The sequence below is a fragment of the Pyrus communis genome, chromosome 13 (assembly GCF_041283825.1).
Source record: "Pyrus communis isolate YQ-2024b chromosome 13, ASM4128382v1, whole genome shotgun sequence".
Lineage (NCBI taxonomy): Eukaryota > Viridiplantae > Streptophyta > Magnoliopsida > Rosales > Rosaceae > Pyrus > Pyrus communis.
In genome coordinates this window covers 16,556,070-16,573,544 of record NC_142577.1, presented here as the reverse complement: position 1 = coordinate 16,573,544, position 17,475 = coordinate 16,556,070, and the positions used below count along the sequence as shown (strand labels likewise).

The following is a 17,475-nucleotide window of genomic DNA, read 5'->3' as shown; positions in this document are numbered from 1 at the left end:
GAAGTAGGAGAGCTGCAGCAAAACAACAAGAAGGAAGGGACATCTCGAAAAGACAAGCCAAAACACAACAAAACAAACACACAAGGCTAATCCAGGTTTGTCTGTCCTTATTGCCGTCCTCCATTCACTTGTAAGAACACCAAAGAAAGTCTAGGAAATGAACATAACCACAAGCGACAACAAATTAGAATCAAGGCAGATATGGATTATTTTACGTCTCGATTCCATTGACGTTCAAATATGCAACTAAAAAAGAAAAAACAGTCAAAGCGTCCGAATATAATAATGGGCTCAACAACTGTAAGACCCACAAAAGCAGCTTATGCATCATTAACAGATTTCTCTATCTTAACAATGGCATTATTCAAAACTTCAGCTACTTCCGTTTTTCACACATTGCAGGGAGGCCAAACTTACAACCCCACAAAGGAATGGACGAGAGCATCTAAGAGAGGCAAGAGTATGCCAAAGCTTTCTCCTCACTAAGCTCATCTGCAGTTGCATCCAACTTCTTCCTCGAAAACTCGTCAATAGAGAGTCCTATACAAATGTAAACAAGAAAAAAATTATTAGAACTCTGAATAGTCACAATCAAATTAAATTGTCAAGTAATGCAGAGACTGCAGACTCTTACCTTGAACAATCTTCCACTCTCCATTTTGGCAAGTGACTGGGAATGAAAAAATGAGACCCGAAGGTACATTGTACGAGCCGTCTGAGTAGACACCCATGGAAACCCAAGTGCCCTGAATGTATGGTCAAATAAATAATAAGCATATAATAGATCCCTATGACATGTTATAACTGAAAATCAAACACAACCATAGGTACCTCTGGGGTTCCAAGTACCCAATCACGAATGTGATCACAGGCAGAACTTGCAGCAGATAATGCACTTGACAGCTTACGGGCCTTGATGATTGCAGCACCACGTTGTTGAACAGTGGAAATGAATTCTCCATTCAACCTTCAAAAAAAACAAGTGCTTCACTGTAAGTAAACCTAATAATAAGACTAAAGTGAGTTTTAAACCTAGATCAAATCTTGTACCATGCATCATCAGCAACAAGCTCACGGACACATTTCTCTCCAGATGGTGTCTTGACAGTTGCATGGTTGACATCAGGATACTGAGATGATGAATGGTTTCCCCAGATGATAACATTCTTAACATCGGAAACTTGAACATTCAATCTCTCTGAGACCTGGCCCAAAGCCCTGTTATGATCTAGTCTAGTCAGACAAGTGATGTTTTTCTCAGGAATTGATGGTGCAAATTCCTTCAAGATCAATGCATTGGTGTTTGCGGGATTAGCAACAACCAAAACCTGCAAAATAGGAAAGGGAGATTGTAATGTCAACTCAATTTGAGTTTCTAACTGCAACAAGTGTTCTTGTTGTATAGAAAAGCAAAAATTCTTATGCAATCAATTAGATCCGATCCTAAATGATGAAGGTGATTGAAAACTAAAAAAAGCTATTTGGTTTCCAAGGGGGTTGATCAAACCCCTTATGCAAAACATAATATATTATTAAACTTGCATCTGTGGAACCAGCTACATAATTTAAATAAGAAAACAGAGAAGATAGCATAACACCGTTGAAACAAAATGACGAAATCAGCCATCTGCATGAAAATAGAGTTGTGTATCTGAATCGTGCACAAATCCATATCATTACCAAGTAACATATGCCTAATAAAATCAACAAACTACCCAATAATTTTTGTTACATTTAAATACTTTTTTACCTTGCAGTTGGGAGCGGCATGCTTTTCCAGTGCAGAAGCTTGGGATTTGTAGATGGAAACGTTCTTTGTCATGACGTCTTTCCTTTCCATGCCTTCTTTCCTTGGGAAGCCACCCACCATCACAGCGATGTTGACTCCAGTGCAGGCCTCTACAACATCAGTTGTAGCAACAACACCTGATACAATACACAACAAGTACCAATTACATCAAACTCCACCACAACATACACACATAAAAACACAGTTCCATATACAGATAACAAATTAGTCGAGTATTTCTATTCAATATTTACCTTTAAGCAGAGGGAAAGCGGCATCCACCAACTCCATCTTGACACCATTCAAAGCCTCAGCAGCTGGTGGAATATCGAGCAAGTGCAGAATCACTGGCTGATCCACTCCGAGCATGATTCCCCTTGCGATCATTGGCACAAGCGCATATCCAATTTGTCCTTCAAATCCACAGTATAAACAATTTCACACATCCCTCACTCGAAAATCATCCAAATTCACAACTCATCCAAATCGGATCGCCACTTCAACAAATCACATTCCATATCATTTCAAAACATCGATCTAATTACTGCTTCGTCGATCCTCTCACTCTCAGTCCTAGCACATGCATACACACCCCCCCCCCCACATATACACATACATACATATACATACGTGTGTATATATATATATATATATATATATATATATATATAAGATTAATCATGTACAGATCTAAACGGTGCATCAATCATATAAACTTACAAGTTAACAAGCAAGAACAAGATCGTAGATCTAGAAGATCGACCAGGACTAACTTAAAAATCGAAGAAACAGTGAGATTATGGATTCCATACAGTACCTGCGGCTCCAGTGACAAGGACGCGAGCTGGTTCTTTCGCCATGGATTCCGAAGAACTGAGGAGGGAGACGAATCGATCGATATGAGGTAGCGAAGTGGATTTGCAGATGAGAAGAGCCTACAGTGAGAGAGTAAAGGAAGCGGAGGGAAGAGGTCTTTATATATGCGTGGAATTTATGTTGCCAAGGAGATGCGATAGCTAAGAGGGGATAGCTCGAAACGACCGCGTTTTGAAGTTAAGTGGACGCTTTGACGGCGGCATGTTTCGGCGTCAAGCCAGTGACTCGGAGAGGACGTGGTGGTAAGGTGCGTGATGCGGAAGAGGCGGAGGAGGGATATTCCGTTTAGATTCGGTCTCGTGATGTGTGTCCTAACTACCAATCGTCATGATCCCTGCGTAGTTTTTAAAGTTTATAAACCAATGGGTCTTGTTTAAGCTGAAGTTGCCACGTGGGTAGAGAGTACACCAACAAGCCAATGGGATAGATGAGTGAGAATAACTTTCTCCCCTGCATTTTCATTTCCTTTCTCACCTTGCCCCAATCCCTAATTCCTAAATCCTAAACCATTGTTTGAATCTCAATGTCCACTAATTTTGTACCAAACATGATTAACCAAACAAAAGAGTAGAGTTAACTTTTCTCTCCTTTTGTGAGAGCTTCTTCCCCCCCCCCCCCCCCCGGGTCTTGGTGAGGGTCTTCATTTTGCCCACCTTCTCTAGTGCCGACTCTACTCCGATCTACAGCCGCTTCAAAACCGCAATTTGTTGCAGTACTTCGGGATGGTGTGTAGAGTTCCGGTGTTCCCACCGGCTCAGGTGTTCAACACCATCACCTTCTTACTATCTCTGCCTTTTTTGGCAGTGTTGTTCGTGGGTTGCCACGAACTTGATCCTGATTGTTGGCTATACTTACTTTGTGGTTGTGCTCGGGACGTTCATCGAGGTGTGATGCTGCAATTACTCTGGCGATGCTTGGTTGTGGACGAGGACTTGGTCCGTTTGCAATTAGCGGTGACTGGTGTAGAACTTTCTTGTGTTTGTGGTCTTTTGTGCTTTTTGGGCTTCAACTTCTGGTTAGCCCTTTGTAGTTTGTTTTTTGGGCCGATGTTTTACTTCTTTATGTGTGTTGTTTGGGCCTTGGGTTTGCTTATGTGTATGTTTTAGTTTGTAATAGAAGTGAAGAAGCATTTTTCCCCAAAAAAAAAAAAAAAAAAAAAAAAAAAACGTGATTTGTGCAAGTCTTTTCTGAGTTCTTAATGCTAGTTGAGTACTCGATTGTCCAATAGATTGACCAGCAATAATACTTACAGCTTCTCCCAATTCAACCAAGTCGTCATGAGTGGAGCTCCTACCATAACATAATTAGCAGATCCAAGATGTACTCTTACAAGTAAAGGAGGTTCTTAGAAAGTAAACATTTTCTTCCCTATAAAATATAAAAAATATGCATAATAATTAATTTTACTTTTTGCTAGATTTATGTCTCGTCACATACTTATTTTGTCAGACTATGAATTTCAATTACATGCGCAACACGTATGAAAAATTAATACTGAATTAGGCATTAGCTATTTAATTCACACCAAGTAAACTCATTGCTAACTAGTTAAGAGAAAAGCATGTTTGTATTAACCAGTAAAATTCAAGTTACATACTTATGTTGTCAGATTTCAAATTTCGATAACATGACACAAGATTCATTAAAAAATTAATGTCTATGTATTACGAATAATTAACGTACTGTTGACTAGTTAAATCATCTTGTGGTTTTTTTTAAACCTGCGAAATTTGCTAATGACCCGTTATTTTTTCGTTGTCATCTTTGGTTACATGTTCTTTCAACATTTATTCTTTGAAACATGTTTATGCCTTAAAGCATGAAAGTAAACCTTACTTAATTTGTGTGTAAAAACCGCATGAAACCACTCTAGTTCACTTGACTCGATCAGTTTGAATGCTTTTTTGGCAGAGCCTAAGAAAAATACCAAAAGCTTTTCGGCCAAAATGATAGACATATCATGACGAAGTCACCAACTGGGTCGTTAAAGTCCCAAATGTATTTTTTTTTTTTCGGATAAGCGGCCCAATCACAACTCTAAGATCATCAAATAGTTCCCCATATAAATACCCTGTCATATGAAATAATCGCTTTCGGTGTTCCTCTATTTTTCAAGAACATTCTCCGCTCCTTTGGCGCTGCTCTTCCTGCATTCAATCTCATTCATGACTACTGCATCAGGTAAAGTTTCAGACTTTGAGATATCGTCGCCTCCCCAGTTCTCGAGTCTCCCGCCTTTCAAATCCAAATTATTACTGGGTTTTGTTTGTCGCTAACTATTTTAGAATCTTGAAGAACAAGGAACGAACGACGGCTTAAATTTTGAAGAAAATTCCTTTCTTTTGCGTTTCTAGAGTGAATCATCAAAATATGCGTAGTTTTTTGGGGGATTTTTAATTTTTGGGAAGATTGGTCTGAGTTTTTGAATAATCATGAAAATTAATAGCACCCCATGTATTGAAAATTAAAATTTATTGGATTATTTTTTTAATTTTGGGATAAATTTAAACGCGATATAATGGGAAGAAGATGGATTAAGTTATCGATATTTTGTTTGCATAGTGTGAGTAAGGGTGAGAGTGATTAATGGTATTTCAGATATGTACTTCTGCACAATATTTGGGGAATAAAATTGATCCCTGATAGGAGCATATTCATGCGACTTAAATGGCTTGTTCTCGTGCATTTACGTTATGTTTCTCTCGTTATTTTAGTCCTTTATGCTTCTTTTGTGTGTTTTCAGGTTCTAAGGGCCTAGGGAGCAAGAAAGTGCATTTTGAGGCCATTTGGAGCATTTTTGGGCATGGATTGGATAGCTTATCCATGGAGCCAAGAGGATGGACGAATTTGAAGGCCTTGTATGCACTTGAAGACACAAAACAATGGCTCTAGCCCAATCAAACACATTATGCCATACAAACCAACCTATTTTAGGCCCATTCTATGTACTTAAACCCTAGCCCTTTAAACTAATTCATTTATCACTTATCAAACCATTCACTTATCACTCACCACATATCATTCACTTATCACTTAACATATCATTCATTTATTTCACTTCCATACTCCTCTTAATTCCACATGCATTCTCACACATGCACATCATTCACTCACATTTCCACCATTCATTCTTTATTCCTTTCCAAACATCTCACATGCATTTCCACCTTCCTACTTCATCATTTCACCACATTCTCCCTCTTTAACTCACATGCATTCATCATAATTCACAACACAAAACAACTTCATTGCCGTGGGTTCCCATTTCCTTTCCAAACATCTCACATGCATTTCTTCATTATTTCCTAACCCTACATGCATTATTTATTGCATCTTCACATGCATTCACACACACTTTACACATTCAAACCGTGAGCTCCCATTCCTATATGCCATTTTCAGATTTCCACCCACTAACCTAGTCATCAACACATGCACTTCCACCTTTCATCCACAATGATTCATGATTCATTCACTTTGCATCCTTTAAATCACATACTTTTCCATCATTAATTAGCCACTTGCATCTTAAACAAACAACCATATGTTCCCTCCACTACTCCTATAAATACCCTTGCATTCATTCATTCAAGATCATCTCATTTCATACACAACACACCACAAACACTTCCATTCCTTCTCTTTGCCGTGAGTCCCCTTAGAATCCAAAACCATCTTTCCATTTCCATCACTCCTCACTCCATTCCACATTTCCATAATCCCCCAAACCTCACCTTAGACCTTGTGCTACAACAACGAGGAAGAGAAGAGGACCTAAACGTTCATACAATTCAAGTTTGAGTTGTTGGAATGTTTAGGTGATTCTTTGATTTCAATGTTTCATTTTAATTCTCTTTGTTTTGTACGTATAAGGAATGGAAGAGAAGAGTGCCTAAACGTTCATACAATTCAAGTTTGAGTTGTTGGAATGTTTAGGTGTTTCTTTGATTTCAACGTAATGAGGAACTAAAACCCCCTTTAGCTAGGGGGTGATTCGAAATAAATGTTTATGCTTGCATTTTGATTTGATTACTTCTAATTGCGTTTCATAAGTTGTGGTTCAATTTGTTTAACCGTTTGATTGATAACTTATTTATGTATGTTTATTGAGAGTGTACACTTAATTTTCATGCATGAATATGACGCTAGAGTATAAGTGAGTTTCACCTAATAGTTACGAACTTATATTCACAAGTAGTGGAGGTTGCTTATAAACAATCGCGTTAAATGAATTCTTGGCATAAGTTTCATGCGTATTCCATAGTAACGAATGCCTCGTCAACACTTAAAGTTTTCATGATGCTTAATGATTTTTGATTGTATCTTTATTGTGCTTTTCACGTAAAGGACTTTTGGAGAATGTTGTGAATTGCGTTGCGCTAACCCATCCAATTCATTAACTTAAGGAAAACTTGACGGTTAATTTAAGCGGACCTAATTGACCCGGGGCGTTGAGAATTAATGATTTGTTGAAATGCAATTGGAAATCTTTTTATTATGCAAGTGTAACATGTATGGAGATGAACCCCTTAGCTATTCTATCATCCATTCATTCCATTTCATCAATTCCATATTTACATTCTGTTTTAATTTGTTCATTTAATTTAATTTCGTATAAACTTAAATCCCCCTTTACTTTAATGTCAATTTAGTTAGAAATCATTTTAGTTTGTGTTTTTTTAAAGCATTTTGAGTTTTTGGTTTGTCTTAGTGTTTTAAACTTTAATTTTGCATTCTTTGAGTCTAGTTTAGTGTTTTAAACTTTATTTTACGTTTTTGAGTCAGTTTCCAAGAGATTTGCATTCCCTCCTAATCCCCGGTCCAGAACGATCCCTACTTATACATATACTACAATTGATAAAAAGAGGGTTTAATTTGTGTGCGTATAAATCTCGCATCAATCCCCTTTTGTTAATGTAACGACTAACTATTTATAATGTACTACCACAAATTCGCGTAAGTTATCAAGTACAATTACTCTAACCATTTATAATGTACTACTGCAAATTCGTGTAAGTTATGCATAAATTTATGGACAACAACATCATATACCAATATTGGAGTGAATTGTTTGATTTCACCTTTGTATTTGTTTCGAGATAGTTTGCCCTCGTAATTTACACTTCAGTACGAATGTTATATCGCAATTTCAATTTTTTTCTAATATATCTATTAATTTTGTAATCTGACTTGTTCCATTTTATGTGCGTCCAGCGGCTTTCAAATCAAGGGCGGATTATCGGAAGCAGATGGAATCGGAGGAAGCGCATAACGCTGGGCTAGCGCCAGCTGAAGTCGATGATAATGGGAAAGAGATTAATCCTCATATTCCTTAATATATGTCAAATGCGCCCATGGTATCTTAAGACTATTAGACCGGTAAGCTAACGTTCTAAGATCCGTAAAAACCCCTTTCCCATACTTATATGTCAATGCGACATATGCTTAGGGTCTTTTCTTCCTATTTCTGCGTAGAATTTGAAACATCAAGGGAAATGGAAATCAGATCCAAAATTATACAAAATCCTGGTATGACAGAGGTGCAAAAACTTTTCAGGCTGATAAGTACCCGAAGGGAGCATGTGAAAAGTATGGATCATGCATTGCTTATAATATTGGTTCCTGATCTTTTGTCCTGCCATCATACCACATCTATCTTGTTATCTGCACTAAGATGTCTGTAACTGAATCTCAGATATAATATTTTTGTTCGCTAATCTTGTAGTGGGAGTTTAATGACAATGTCTTTTCACTGGGATGTCAATGTAAGCATAGCTAATAATTCGGAAGATTCGTATATCCACTTGTCAAAACTGGTTTGTTAGTTGATCAAAGAATTTAGACACATTTGCTTAATATTTCAATAATTTATGAGGGTACCATGAGTTTTGTCAGGAAACAAAACTCGGTGGTTAAATTGTCGAATGCCTGCAAACAAGTTTTGATCTGGTTGTGCATCGTCACTATAATTATATAATAATGTTAGTAACAGAAGTTTGTATATCTTATTTTTACTTTTTTTTTTGGAACATGATACATATTTTAGCTTATGAAAGAAAAATTTAAACTCTTCTTACTATATTTTGTGTTAGATTTAGGATTTATATAGGGGAAACTTGATATAAGTCTAATTTTTTGAGCCAATAGTAGGAATAGTCCAGTTTATTAAAATAAGTCCAATTTGTTATATTTAATTATTTAATTATCAATAGTTATCTGTTCAATCATAAGATTTATTATAAAAATAAAAAATTTTCCCAATTATCTCTTTGATTATTTCTTTTTATTTATCTTTTTGTTATTTCTCGTTCTTCCTTCTGCTTTAAACCCCATTTATAGATTTTATTTTTAATTTTTATAATCAACCTATATCACAGGTTAATTATATTTATCTACCTATATGACAGATTCTTTTTTTTATAACCAGCCTGTCACAGATTAATATGTCTTGCTTGTAGGTATGTTATGTTTTTTTTACCTTTTAATTAGGTTTATATCTCACATATAAGTATTATATACATTCATATATTTGTTACTTGAGTTAGCGTAAAATGTTTTGCAGATAAATTTATGTTAGTATATTAGTTTTTTTGTTATAAGATATTAAATATATTTTGTTGGAGTTGGAAAATGCATAATATTAGAAGATTTTAATTGATTTTTAATATTTTTAGAAAATATAAAATGAGTATAAAAGAAATAAAAACATATAATTAGATAACTGGACTCACTCCTAAAAACACTCTACATTTTTTTACTTGGATCTAAAAGCCCCATTTATATATTGCCTGGGATTTTCGTACTTTTCTATTGACAGCTATGGGTAGGGGTGGTTCGGTATGGGATCCCATACCGAAACCCTTGTCCCGATTCCCAAACCGAAATTTTTGGGAATCCCAAATTCAATACCAATCCCAAACCAAATTTTCGGGTATCCCGAAATGCTTTTGGGCTTTTGGACTAAAATTTGACATATTATGCTTTTAGGCCCAAACTGCCAATTTGTTATTTAATTTTATACTAATTTGCACACTGCCCACTGCACAAATTTGATATAATTTCATAAATTAAGTTTCAATCTACCCGCTACCCATTTGTGCACAAAGTTTCAATAATAACAAAGTTTCAATCTGCCCACTACACATGCATCATGCATGCAATAAAAATAAATTAGGTACCAAACCCAAAAGCAAAAATAATAGTTACAAGCCAAGGTTTTAAAATAAATAAAGTAACAAACTCAAAAACAAAAATAGTAGTTACAAGCCAAGGTTTTAAAATAAATAAAGTAACAAACTCAAAAGAAAAAATAGTAGTTACAAGCCAAGGTTTTAAAATAAATAAAGTAACAAACCCAAAATCAAAAAAATTAGTTATGAGCCAAAGTTTCAATAATTATGTTACAAACCAAAAGCTAAAAAGCAAAGCTTAAAGTCTATAAATATTGTTGGCCTCTTCGGCCCCTTCGTCCCCTTGATCTTGTTGATGCTTGTGGTTGCTCCCTTCTTGTTGGTACTTGTACTCTTCCCCTTGATGTTGATGGTTGAGCCCTTCCCCTTGCAATGGGTGGTCGTGGAGGTAGTGATTGATTTTGACGTTGTTGAACTTCAACTTGGAGTGGTCGAGGAGGTGGAGGTGGCATTTCATTTTCTTGTGTTGTATTCTCCTCACCTCCCAAATTAGCCGTGCCTAAAACAATAAACCACAAATCATTTACATTGAATTATAGTCTAATAGATAATAAATACTAAGAAATTAAAAGAGGAAATTAAATTGTTTACTTACTTCTTTCTAAGCGTTCAAGCTCCTTGTAGAAATGGAATTCGTCAAGTGTAGGCTCCTTGTAGAAACAAAATTCTTTTCCTCTAAGCCAATCACTATTACACACTAAAGCCTCAACCGTTTTAGGTGTTAAGGAAGTTCTAAAAGGATCAACAACTCTCCCACCAAGACTAAAGGCATTCTCACTAGCAACGGTGCTACTAGGAAGGGCCAAAACATCCTTAGCAACTTTACTAAGAGTTGGATATTGAGCACAATTTCCTTTCCACCAATCCAAAAGATTGAAACCCTCATATGTTAGGCTTTGATGTGGATCATTGAAGTACATATCCACTTCATTGGCTATCTCATTTTGTTGTGCCTCCGCTCGCTTTCGTTGGATCTTCTTTGTCATCCTTGAAGCAACATCAATATCTACAATCACACCCCCCACATCATCTAGTACAACACTTGATCTTTGCTCCACATTTGAGGTAGCACTACTACTAGTACTACTAGTACTACTACTACTAAGGACCACTCCCTCCTTGTATGCATTATACAACTCGGTAACATAGCCTTTAACCCTTACTTTCTCCTCCCTTATTTTGTCCCATCCATAGCCGAGCTCTTCTAGATTTGTCTCCAACATATCAAATTTGTACCTAGGGTCGAGTACTTGGGCTACAAAGAGAATAGGATTCACCTTTTCAATGTGACCCCAATATTTGTCAAACTTGAGCTTCATTGAGGTAGCCACACTTTGCAAAGTGGCATTAGAGGCGTTTAAAATTTGTTCTTGTATCTCCACTTGCAAGGCAATCACTGTGCTAAGTATTAAGTGTGACGTTGGAGTAAGGGTTGCACTCAATGTCAAGGTGGCATCATAAAACTTTTTAAGAAAGTGAGCAAAACTCATCGATCTTTCCCAATCATCCACCTCCGGAGGACCCACCCGCTTGGTCTTTGTTGTCACCCCATCAACCTCTTTCGAGACCTCCTCTTTAAAGTAAGCAATAAAAGAGTCACACTCAAAGGCCATCTTAGAGAACACTTCTTTAAACTTGAAAGCACTATTAAGCATCTCATATGTGGCATTCCACCTTGTGACAACATCAAAAGGGATACTTGACATCCTATCAAATCTCAACAAGACACAATATTCCCTAAAAGACTCCAACCTTGCTGGGGATGAGTGTATAAACTTCACACAATTTCTTATAGCATCAATTTCACAACTAAGCTCCGTCATTCCATCCTTAACTATCAAATTGAGGATGTGACAAGCGCACCTCATGTGCAAGTGAGCCCCGTTAAGTAAAAGAGTATCATTTGACTTGAGTCTTCTTTTCATGTATGCAATGGCGGTGTCATTTGCACTAGCATTGTCAACGGTAATGCTAAACACCTTATCAATGCCCCAATCATTCAAGCAAACCTCTAGACATTTTCCAATATCATCACCCTTATGAGAAGTAACTTGGACAAAGTTTAGGATCCTCTTATGCAACCCCCAATTAATGTCCAAAAAATGGGCCGTGATGACCATGTAGTTTATCATTTGAATTGAGGTCCAAGTGTCGGTTGTAATACTCACTCTCAACCCCTCAATCACACTTTTTATTTTAGCCTTCTCTTCAACATACAACTCCAAAACCGCCGCCGCCACCTTATGCATATTAGGAAGTTTGTATTTTGGATTCAAATCATGAATAAAATCTCGAAAGTCTTTTTGATCAACCACCCTAAAAGGCATCTCCGCTATTATAATCCACCTCACACATCTTCTATCAAGTCTTTTTTGATTGAAAGTGTGAGTGACAACCGGACCTCCCATCCTCGCTTGTGTCAATGTAGGTTGCTTCGGATCCACATTCTCAAAGAGACTAGAACCCGGGCATTTCCTCAAATGCTTAAGAATTCCCGTCGTCCCATGAATTATAGGGTGTGCCGGTACTAAGAGTTTGCAATGCTTGCATTCGGCCATGAAAGATTTCTCCCCATTATTATCGGTGATCGTTACCCTCTTAGCATCATTCCACGCCGGACTTGGACCCTTTCTCCTATTGCCCTTTTTCCGAGGAGGACCCTCCCATTGTCTCACTACTTCTTCTTCTTCTTCTTCTACTTCCTCTTCCCCATCTTCCCCCTCTTCCTCATCTTCTTCTATTTGTTCTAATGCAATATCCTCCTCCATATTCGGATCAGCATCCCAACAATCTTCATAATAATCATTATGCAAATAATCTTGAGGTGAGGGAGTGCCTAGTTGAAGGGTACCACTAGGTTGGGTTTGTTTTCGTTTTCCTAATACCAAGACCATAGGTGTACTAGATTGGCTACTAGACCCGTCCATCCTAACAAATAAAATAACAATGCACATTAATATATCACAACCACAGTTCAACATATATCCAAATTCTAATCAATAAATAAAATAAATGGTTCAAAAATCTGAGCATTCAACATAGAAAATATATGGTTGTGAGAAAAATAACTCAAAATATATAACAGAAATCAAAAGAAATCTGCCTATTCAATACTTTCATGTATCATTCAATAACAAATAATCAATCAAATTGAATATCGTCTAGCCATCCATAATTCATCAAATAAGCAGTTCGCTACGAGAAGATTAACATTAATTTGTTTCAAAGACTCTTTATAATGAGTATTGTTTAGAGATATTTTTTGGATATAAACAGTATACATATTACCGGTCTTTATCTCATATTCCTTCGCAGTGGGTGTCGCAGTAACATAGATATTATCTATATTTGGTCTTCAAATAAGCATACAAAACTATCTAACTACATAAGCAGTTAAACTAATATATGGTTTATGGTTTGTTATTTCATTAAGCTATATGAATAAAAGATATATTATCAGACCAAAGCACCAAACGAAACAACGTGGTATCTCATTTATGATGTATGATTACAATTTATAAAATCAGACCAAAACATCAAAATGAAATAACATGTCATCTCAAGAGTATCAATTATGCAGACCAAATGTCAGGGAACAAACTTTCATCCTAAGCAAAACTAAAAGAGTTAAAAAGTACCTCTCATGGGTGTAAAAAGTGAATGGTATGTTAGAAAGCACGCATCAAGATCCTTTAGAGTTGGTCCTGTTGGAATCCTATAAATTGGATACTTGAAAAGGTCATACCAAAACCAATTAGTCACACGACAGTGTACAACGAGTAAACGAAAACAGTGATCTATAGTACCATGCAACAGATATCCAGCTGGATGACAGTAGATCACAGCTTCTTAGTGTCTTTAGCTCAGGAAAATGAAGTATCTGTAGAAAGGGAAGTTCAGAACAACATCCGAAAAAAGGGAGGTCATAAATAACAAGATATATCACTATTGATGCTAGAGAGATGAAATTATAACCTTGTCAGCTAAAGGCTCACGGCAATAAGGAAGGTCCCGTTCAAAATACTCAAACAGTAAGGAACCTTGAGAATTTATAGATTCGCCCTCATCACTGGAACAGTCTTCGTGGGGTGGTAAATGCGGGTCTCTCAAAGATAATCTTTCTATCCTACGAGGAATTTCACTAGTCATAATTTGGTGATTCCGCTGCTCACTCAAATATTTTAGCCTATCAGTTTCGTAATCACAGCTACCATCACTGCTAGAATCCCTGAAGTCACTATCACTGTCCTCATCTGGTTGCCTATCAATAAATGACCATCAATCTTTGAATAACATAAATGAATGAAATAAACCATTCATGTTTTGACAAAAAGAAAATATGTAAACTAAAGTAAGCAACGGGCAATAGTCAGTATACACTGATTCCGTTAAAAGTATATATTATGATGCAAGGAGTAAACAAACATAGTAATCCATGAAACCCGTTTACCATAAGTGCACGCACCATACAATCAAGAACAACAACAAATTCTCAAATTCAGTTTTGGATTTACCTCTGAGTAAATGCAGGACAAAAATCATTTTGCAGAGAGATAACGGTACACTTATCACTGATTCACTATCATGAAAGAAAATACAAACAATGCATGTATTTGACTATAACCAACTAGAACTATATTGAAATTCTTCTAAACTACAAAACAAATGATAAATCGAATTAAGCCAAAAGTATGGAGTAAAATGTATACCTTGTCTTAGTTGCCAATTTCGCAGAGCGGTCGTATATTTGAATGCCGGACAGGTAAGGGACGTAGTACTGAACCACAGAGTCACTGTCATTCAAAATCAGAGGCACTCCTGCACTATAAGCACTCCACTCCTTGAATGACTACCTCTATCCGCACTCAACTTCAAGCTCACAGACAAATTGAAATGGGTGATTCTGGTGAAGCCGTGAAGGAAGGCTGCTGGAAGTATGGAAATCGAACGGAAGTGAAAATTGAAATGGGGATCTAACCTAAAAACAAATGAACGGCACAGATTAAATCTAAAACAATGAACGGTTGAAATAATTCTCTTATAATGAAAAAATAATACATATATATATAATATTTATTTCAATTCGGTATGGGAATACCGAAAAAAAGGAGATGCAATACCGAATCCCATACCGAAAATTTCGGTTTGGTTCGGGATGACATACCGAAAATTTCGGGAATTTTGGTTTGGGATTTTTTCGGTTTGGTTTGGGATTTTTGGGATTTTTTTCCAGCCCTAGCTATGGGGCCATCACGCATACCACAAAGTTGTGCATGGAGAGGCCTAGAAAAAAAGGAGCAAGATGGACAAACATGCACATTGCACCTGATGAAAAAATAGAGAGTTTTGAGCTGGATTATGATGGAAAACGGAATTGATGGAATGGTTTTGATGTAGCAACTTATGCTCGTATCACTGAGAGATACGAAGCTAGAAGGAAGTACCTGAAGGAGCTGCAGATAAAAAGTTGGAGGAGAAAAATAATAAGCTGATTGGGGAAGGAGAGATTAGTGAAGATGATGAGGATGACGATGCTCAGAAGGTAGATGAGGCCAAGGTTGACGAAAGCAAACAAATGGATTTTGCAAAGGTTGAGAAGTGTTGGTGTATAAGCAGTGAGCTAATCTGAGTTTAGGATAAATAAGCCTTGTATTTAGTTGTGTATCCACTTTGGTTAATTTCACCAAGAATAGGGCTCATATTGTAAGTGACATGCGGAAGGATCCTTGAACGTAGCTAGATATGTGGCTGAGATCATTTTTGTTTTGTAATGGTGGGAATCCTTATGCATAACTAACCATTATGCAATGTAATGTGTAAGAAGGAATAGAGAGAGAGAAACATTCTCTCTGCGATTTTAGTAAAGTGAAGCATCCATTTTCTTCTCATTTTTTCTGTAATTAATTTCTTCTTCTCTCTTCAATTAACACACACAAAATCAAACTTCATCATGGCCTCAGAGCCAGGTTCGATCATTTAAGATCTGGGCGTAAATTGTGAAGCTAACGTCATCGATGTTGAAGCAATCGAGCTGCATTCAAGCTTGTTCTGGTTCAAGTGAAATTGTCGAAACTCCATAGAATCTGATTTCAATTTTTGTTCGTACCATTTAAGCTAAAAGATGGCTGGATCTGGAAGTTCTAAGGTGAGAACTCCGATCTTCTTCGGTGAGAACTACGAGTTCTGGAGAATCAAGATGGTGAAGATCTTCAAATCTCATGGGTTATGGAAATTAGTTGAAAAAGGGGTTATTACCTCAGATTTGAAGAAGAATAAGAAGGTTGAAGGAAGCTCAAAAGACGAAGACGATGAGAAAAGAATGGCTGCACATATGCAAGATGCAAAAGCTCTGGGTATTATCCAGAGTGTAGTCTCAGATCAAATATTCCCTCAAATTGCCAACACTGATTCAGCAAAGATGGCATGGGATATGTTATATGGAAAATACCATGGTGGTGATCAGGTACGGTCGGTTAAACTCCAAAATCTTCGACGTGAATTTAAGTATATTAGAATGCGTGATGATGAATCATTATCCGGGTATCTTACACATTTGAATGAACTGATTAACTAGATAAAGACGTTTGGTGAAATGTTATCTAATGAAAGACTTGTGAAAAATGTTTTAATCAGTCTTAGCAAACCTTATGATCCCATTTGCCTTGTGATGGAGAATACAAAATGTATAGACTGTTGAATTACATGAGGTTCTAGCAATCCTTAAAAGCCAGGAATAACGTTTTGATTTGCACACTGTTGACACTACTGATAAGGCATTTGCCTCATTCTCTGTGAGTTCGAAGGGCAACAGAATAGGGGTAACTCTCAACCTAGTGGGTTTAAATCTCAGAAGAACTAGAATGCAAAAGATAGGAAGTGGGATTCAAAGCCTAAGTTTCAGCAAAGGTCATTTATGGGTCTTGCACATAATGTAAACTCTTCATTCTCCATGAATCAAGAAGTGACAAAACTTCAGTCCAAAGTATGCTCAAAGTTTCACTTTGGTGAGTGCAAATATAAGGGAAAATCCAAATGTCACAACTGTGATAAATTTGGACATTGGGCTAGGGAGTGCACTGTGGGTAAGGTTTTTCAAAAAGCTAACTGTGCAAATCAAATGGGGGTATCTAGTAATCTATTATATACTAACTGTGCAACTACTGAAGCAAAGGTGAATGGAAATTGGTATATTGACAGTGGATGCAGCAACCACATGACAGGAAATGTCAATCTTCTTGTTGATGTGAGAACCAATGTGGCCATAAAAGTGCAAATGCCAACTGGTGATCTAGTTAATGTGGTAGGAATGAGATCTCTTGTGATTGATAAAACCAAGGGAAGGAAATATATCAGAGAAGTGATGTATTTACCAGGGTTGAAAGAGAACTTGCTAAGTGTTGGTCAGATGGATGAGCATGGATATTACTTGCTATTTGGAGGAAAAATGTGTAGTGTTTTTGATGGACCATCACTTGATAATTTGGTTATAAAAGTGAGAATGAAAAAGAACAGATGCTACCTTCTGTCTTTGATGCATAATGATCTGATTGTGTTAAAGATAAATATCACTCCTTGTACCTGGACTTGGCATAAAAGTCTAGGTCATCTCAATCTCAAGAG

At 36.8% G+C, this 17,475-nt stretch overlaps 3 protein-coding genes across 3 annotated transcripts; all 3 read right to left on the bottom strand.

Annotated features, from left to right (window-relative positions):
• Window positions 1–184: 184 nt before the first annotated feature.
• On the bottom strand, window positions 185–3,137 carry LOC137736429 (malate dehydrogenase). The gene is made up of 7 exons (XM_068475697.2): window positions 2,607–3,137; window positions 2,044–2,202; window positions 1,751–1,926; window positions 1,051–1,328; window positions 832–967; window positions 635–746; window positions 185–540 (listed from the first exon to the last, which is right to left on the bottom strand). Exons 1-7 carry the CDS (start codon window positions 2,647–2,649, stop codon window positions 446–448), a joined length of 999 nt encoding a protein of 332 aa, XP_068331798.2. The 5' UTR covers window positions 2,650–3,137; the 3' UTR covers window positions 185–445.
• Window positions 3,138–9,788: 6,651 nt separating this feature from the next.
• On the bottom strand, window positions 9,789–12,945 carry LOC148691852 (zinc finger BED domain-containing protein RICESLEEPER 2-like). The gene is made up of 2 exons (XM_088682448.1): window positions 10,451–12,945; window positions 9,789–10,354 (listed from the first exon to the last, which is right to left on the bottom strand). Exons 1-2 carry the CDS (start codon window positions 12,834–12,836, stop codon window positions 10,101–10,103), a joined length of 2,640 nt encoding a protein of 879 aa, XP_088538574.1. The 5' UTR covers window positions 12,837–12,945; the 3' UTR covers window positions 9,789–10,100.
• A 302-nt stretch (window positions 12,946–13,247) lies between these two features.
• LOC148691851 (uncharacterized) lies at window positions 13,248–15,175 on the bottom strand. Its single transcript, XM_088683435.1, has 4 exons — window positions 15,116–15,175; window positions 14,565–14,704; window positions 13,831–14,116; window positions 13,248–13,735 (listed from the first exon to the last, which is right to left on the bottom strand). Exons 1-4 carry the CDS (start codon window positions 15,173–15,175, stop codon window positions 13,610–13,612), a joined length of 612 nt encoding a protein of 203 aa, XP_088539561.1. The 3' UTR covers window positions 13,248–13,609.
• Window positions 15,176–17,475: the final 2,300 nt, after the last annotated feature.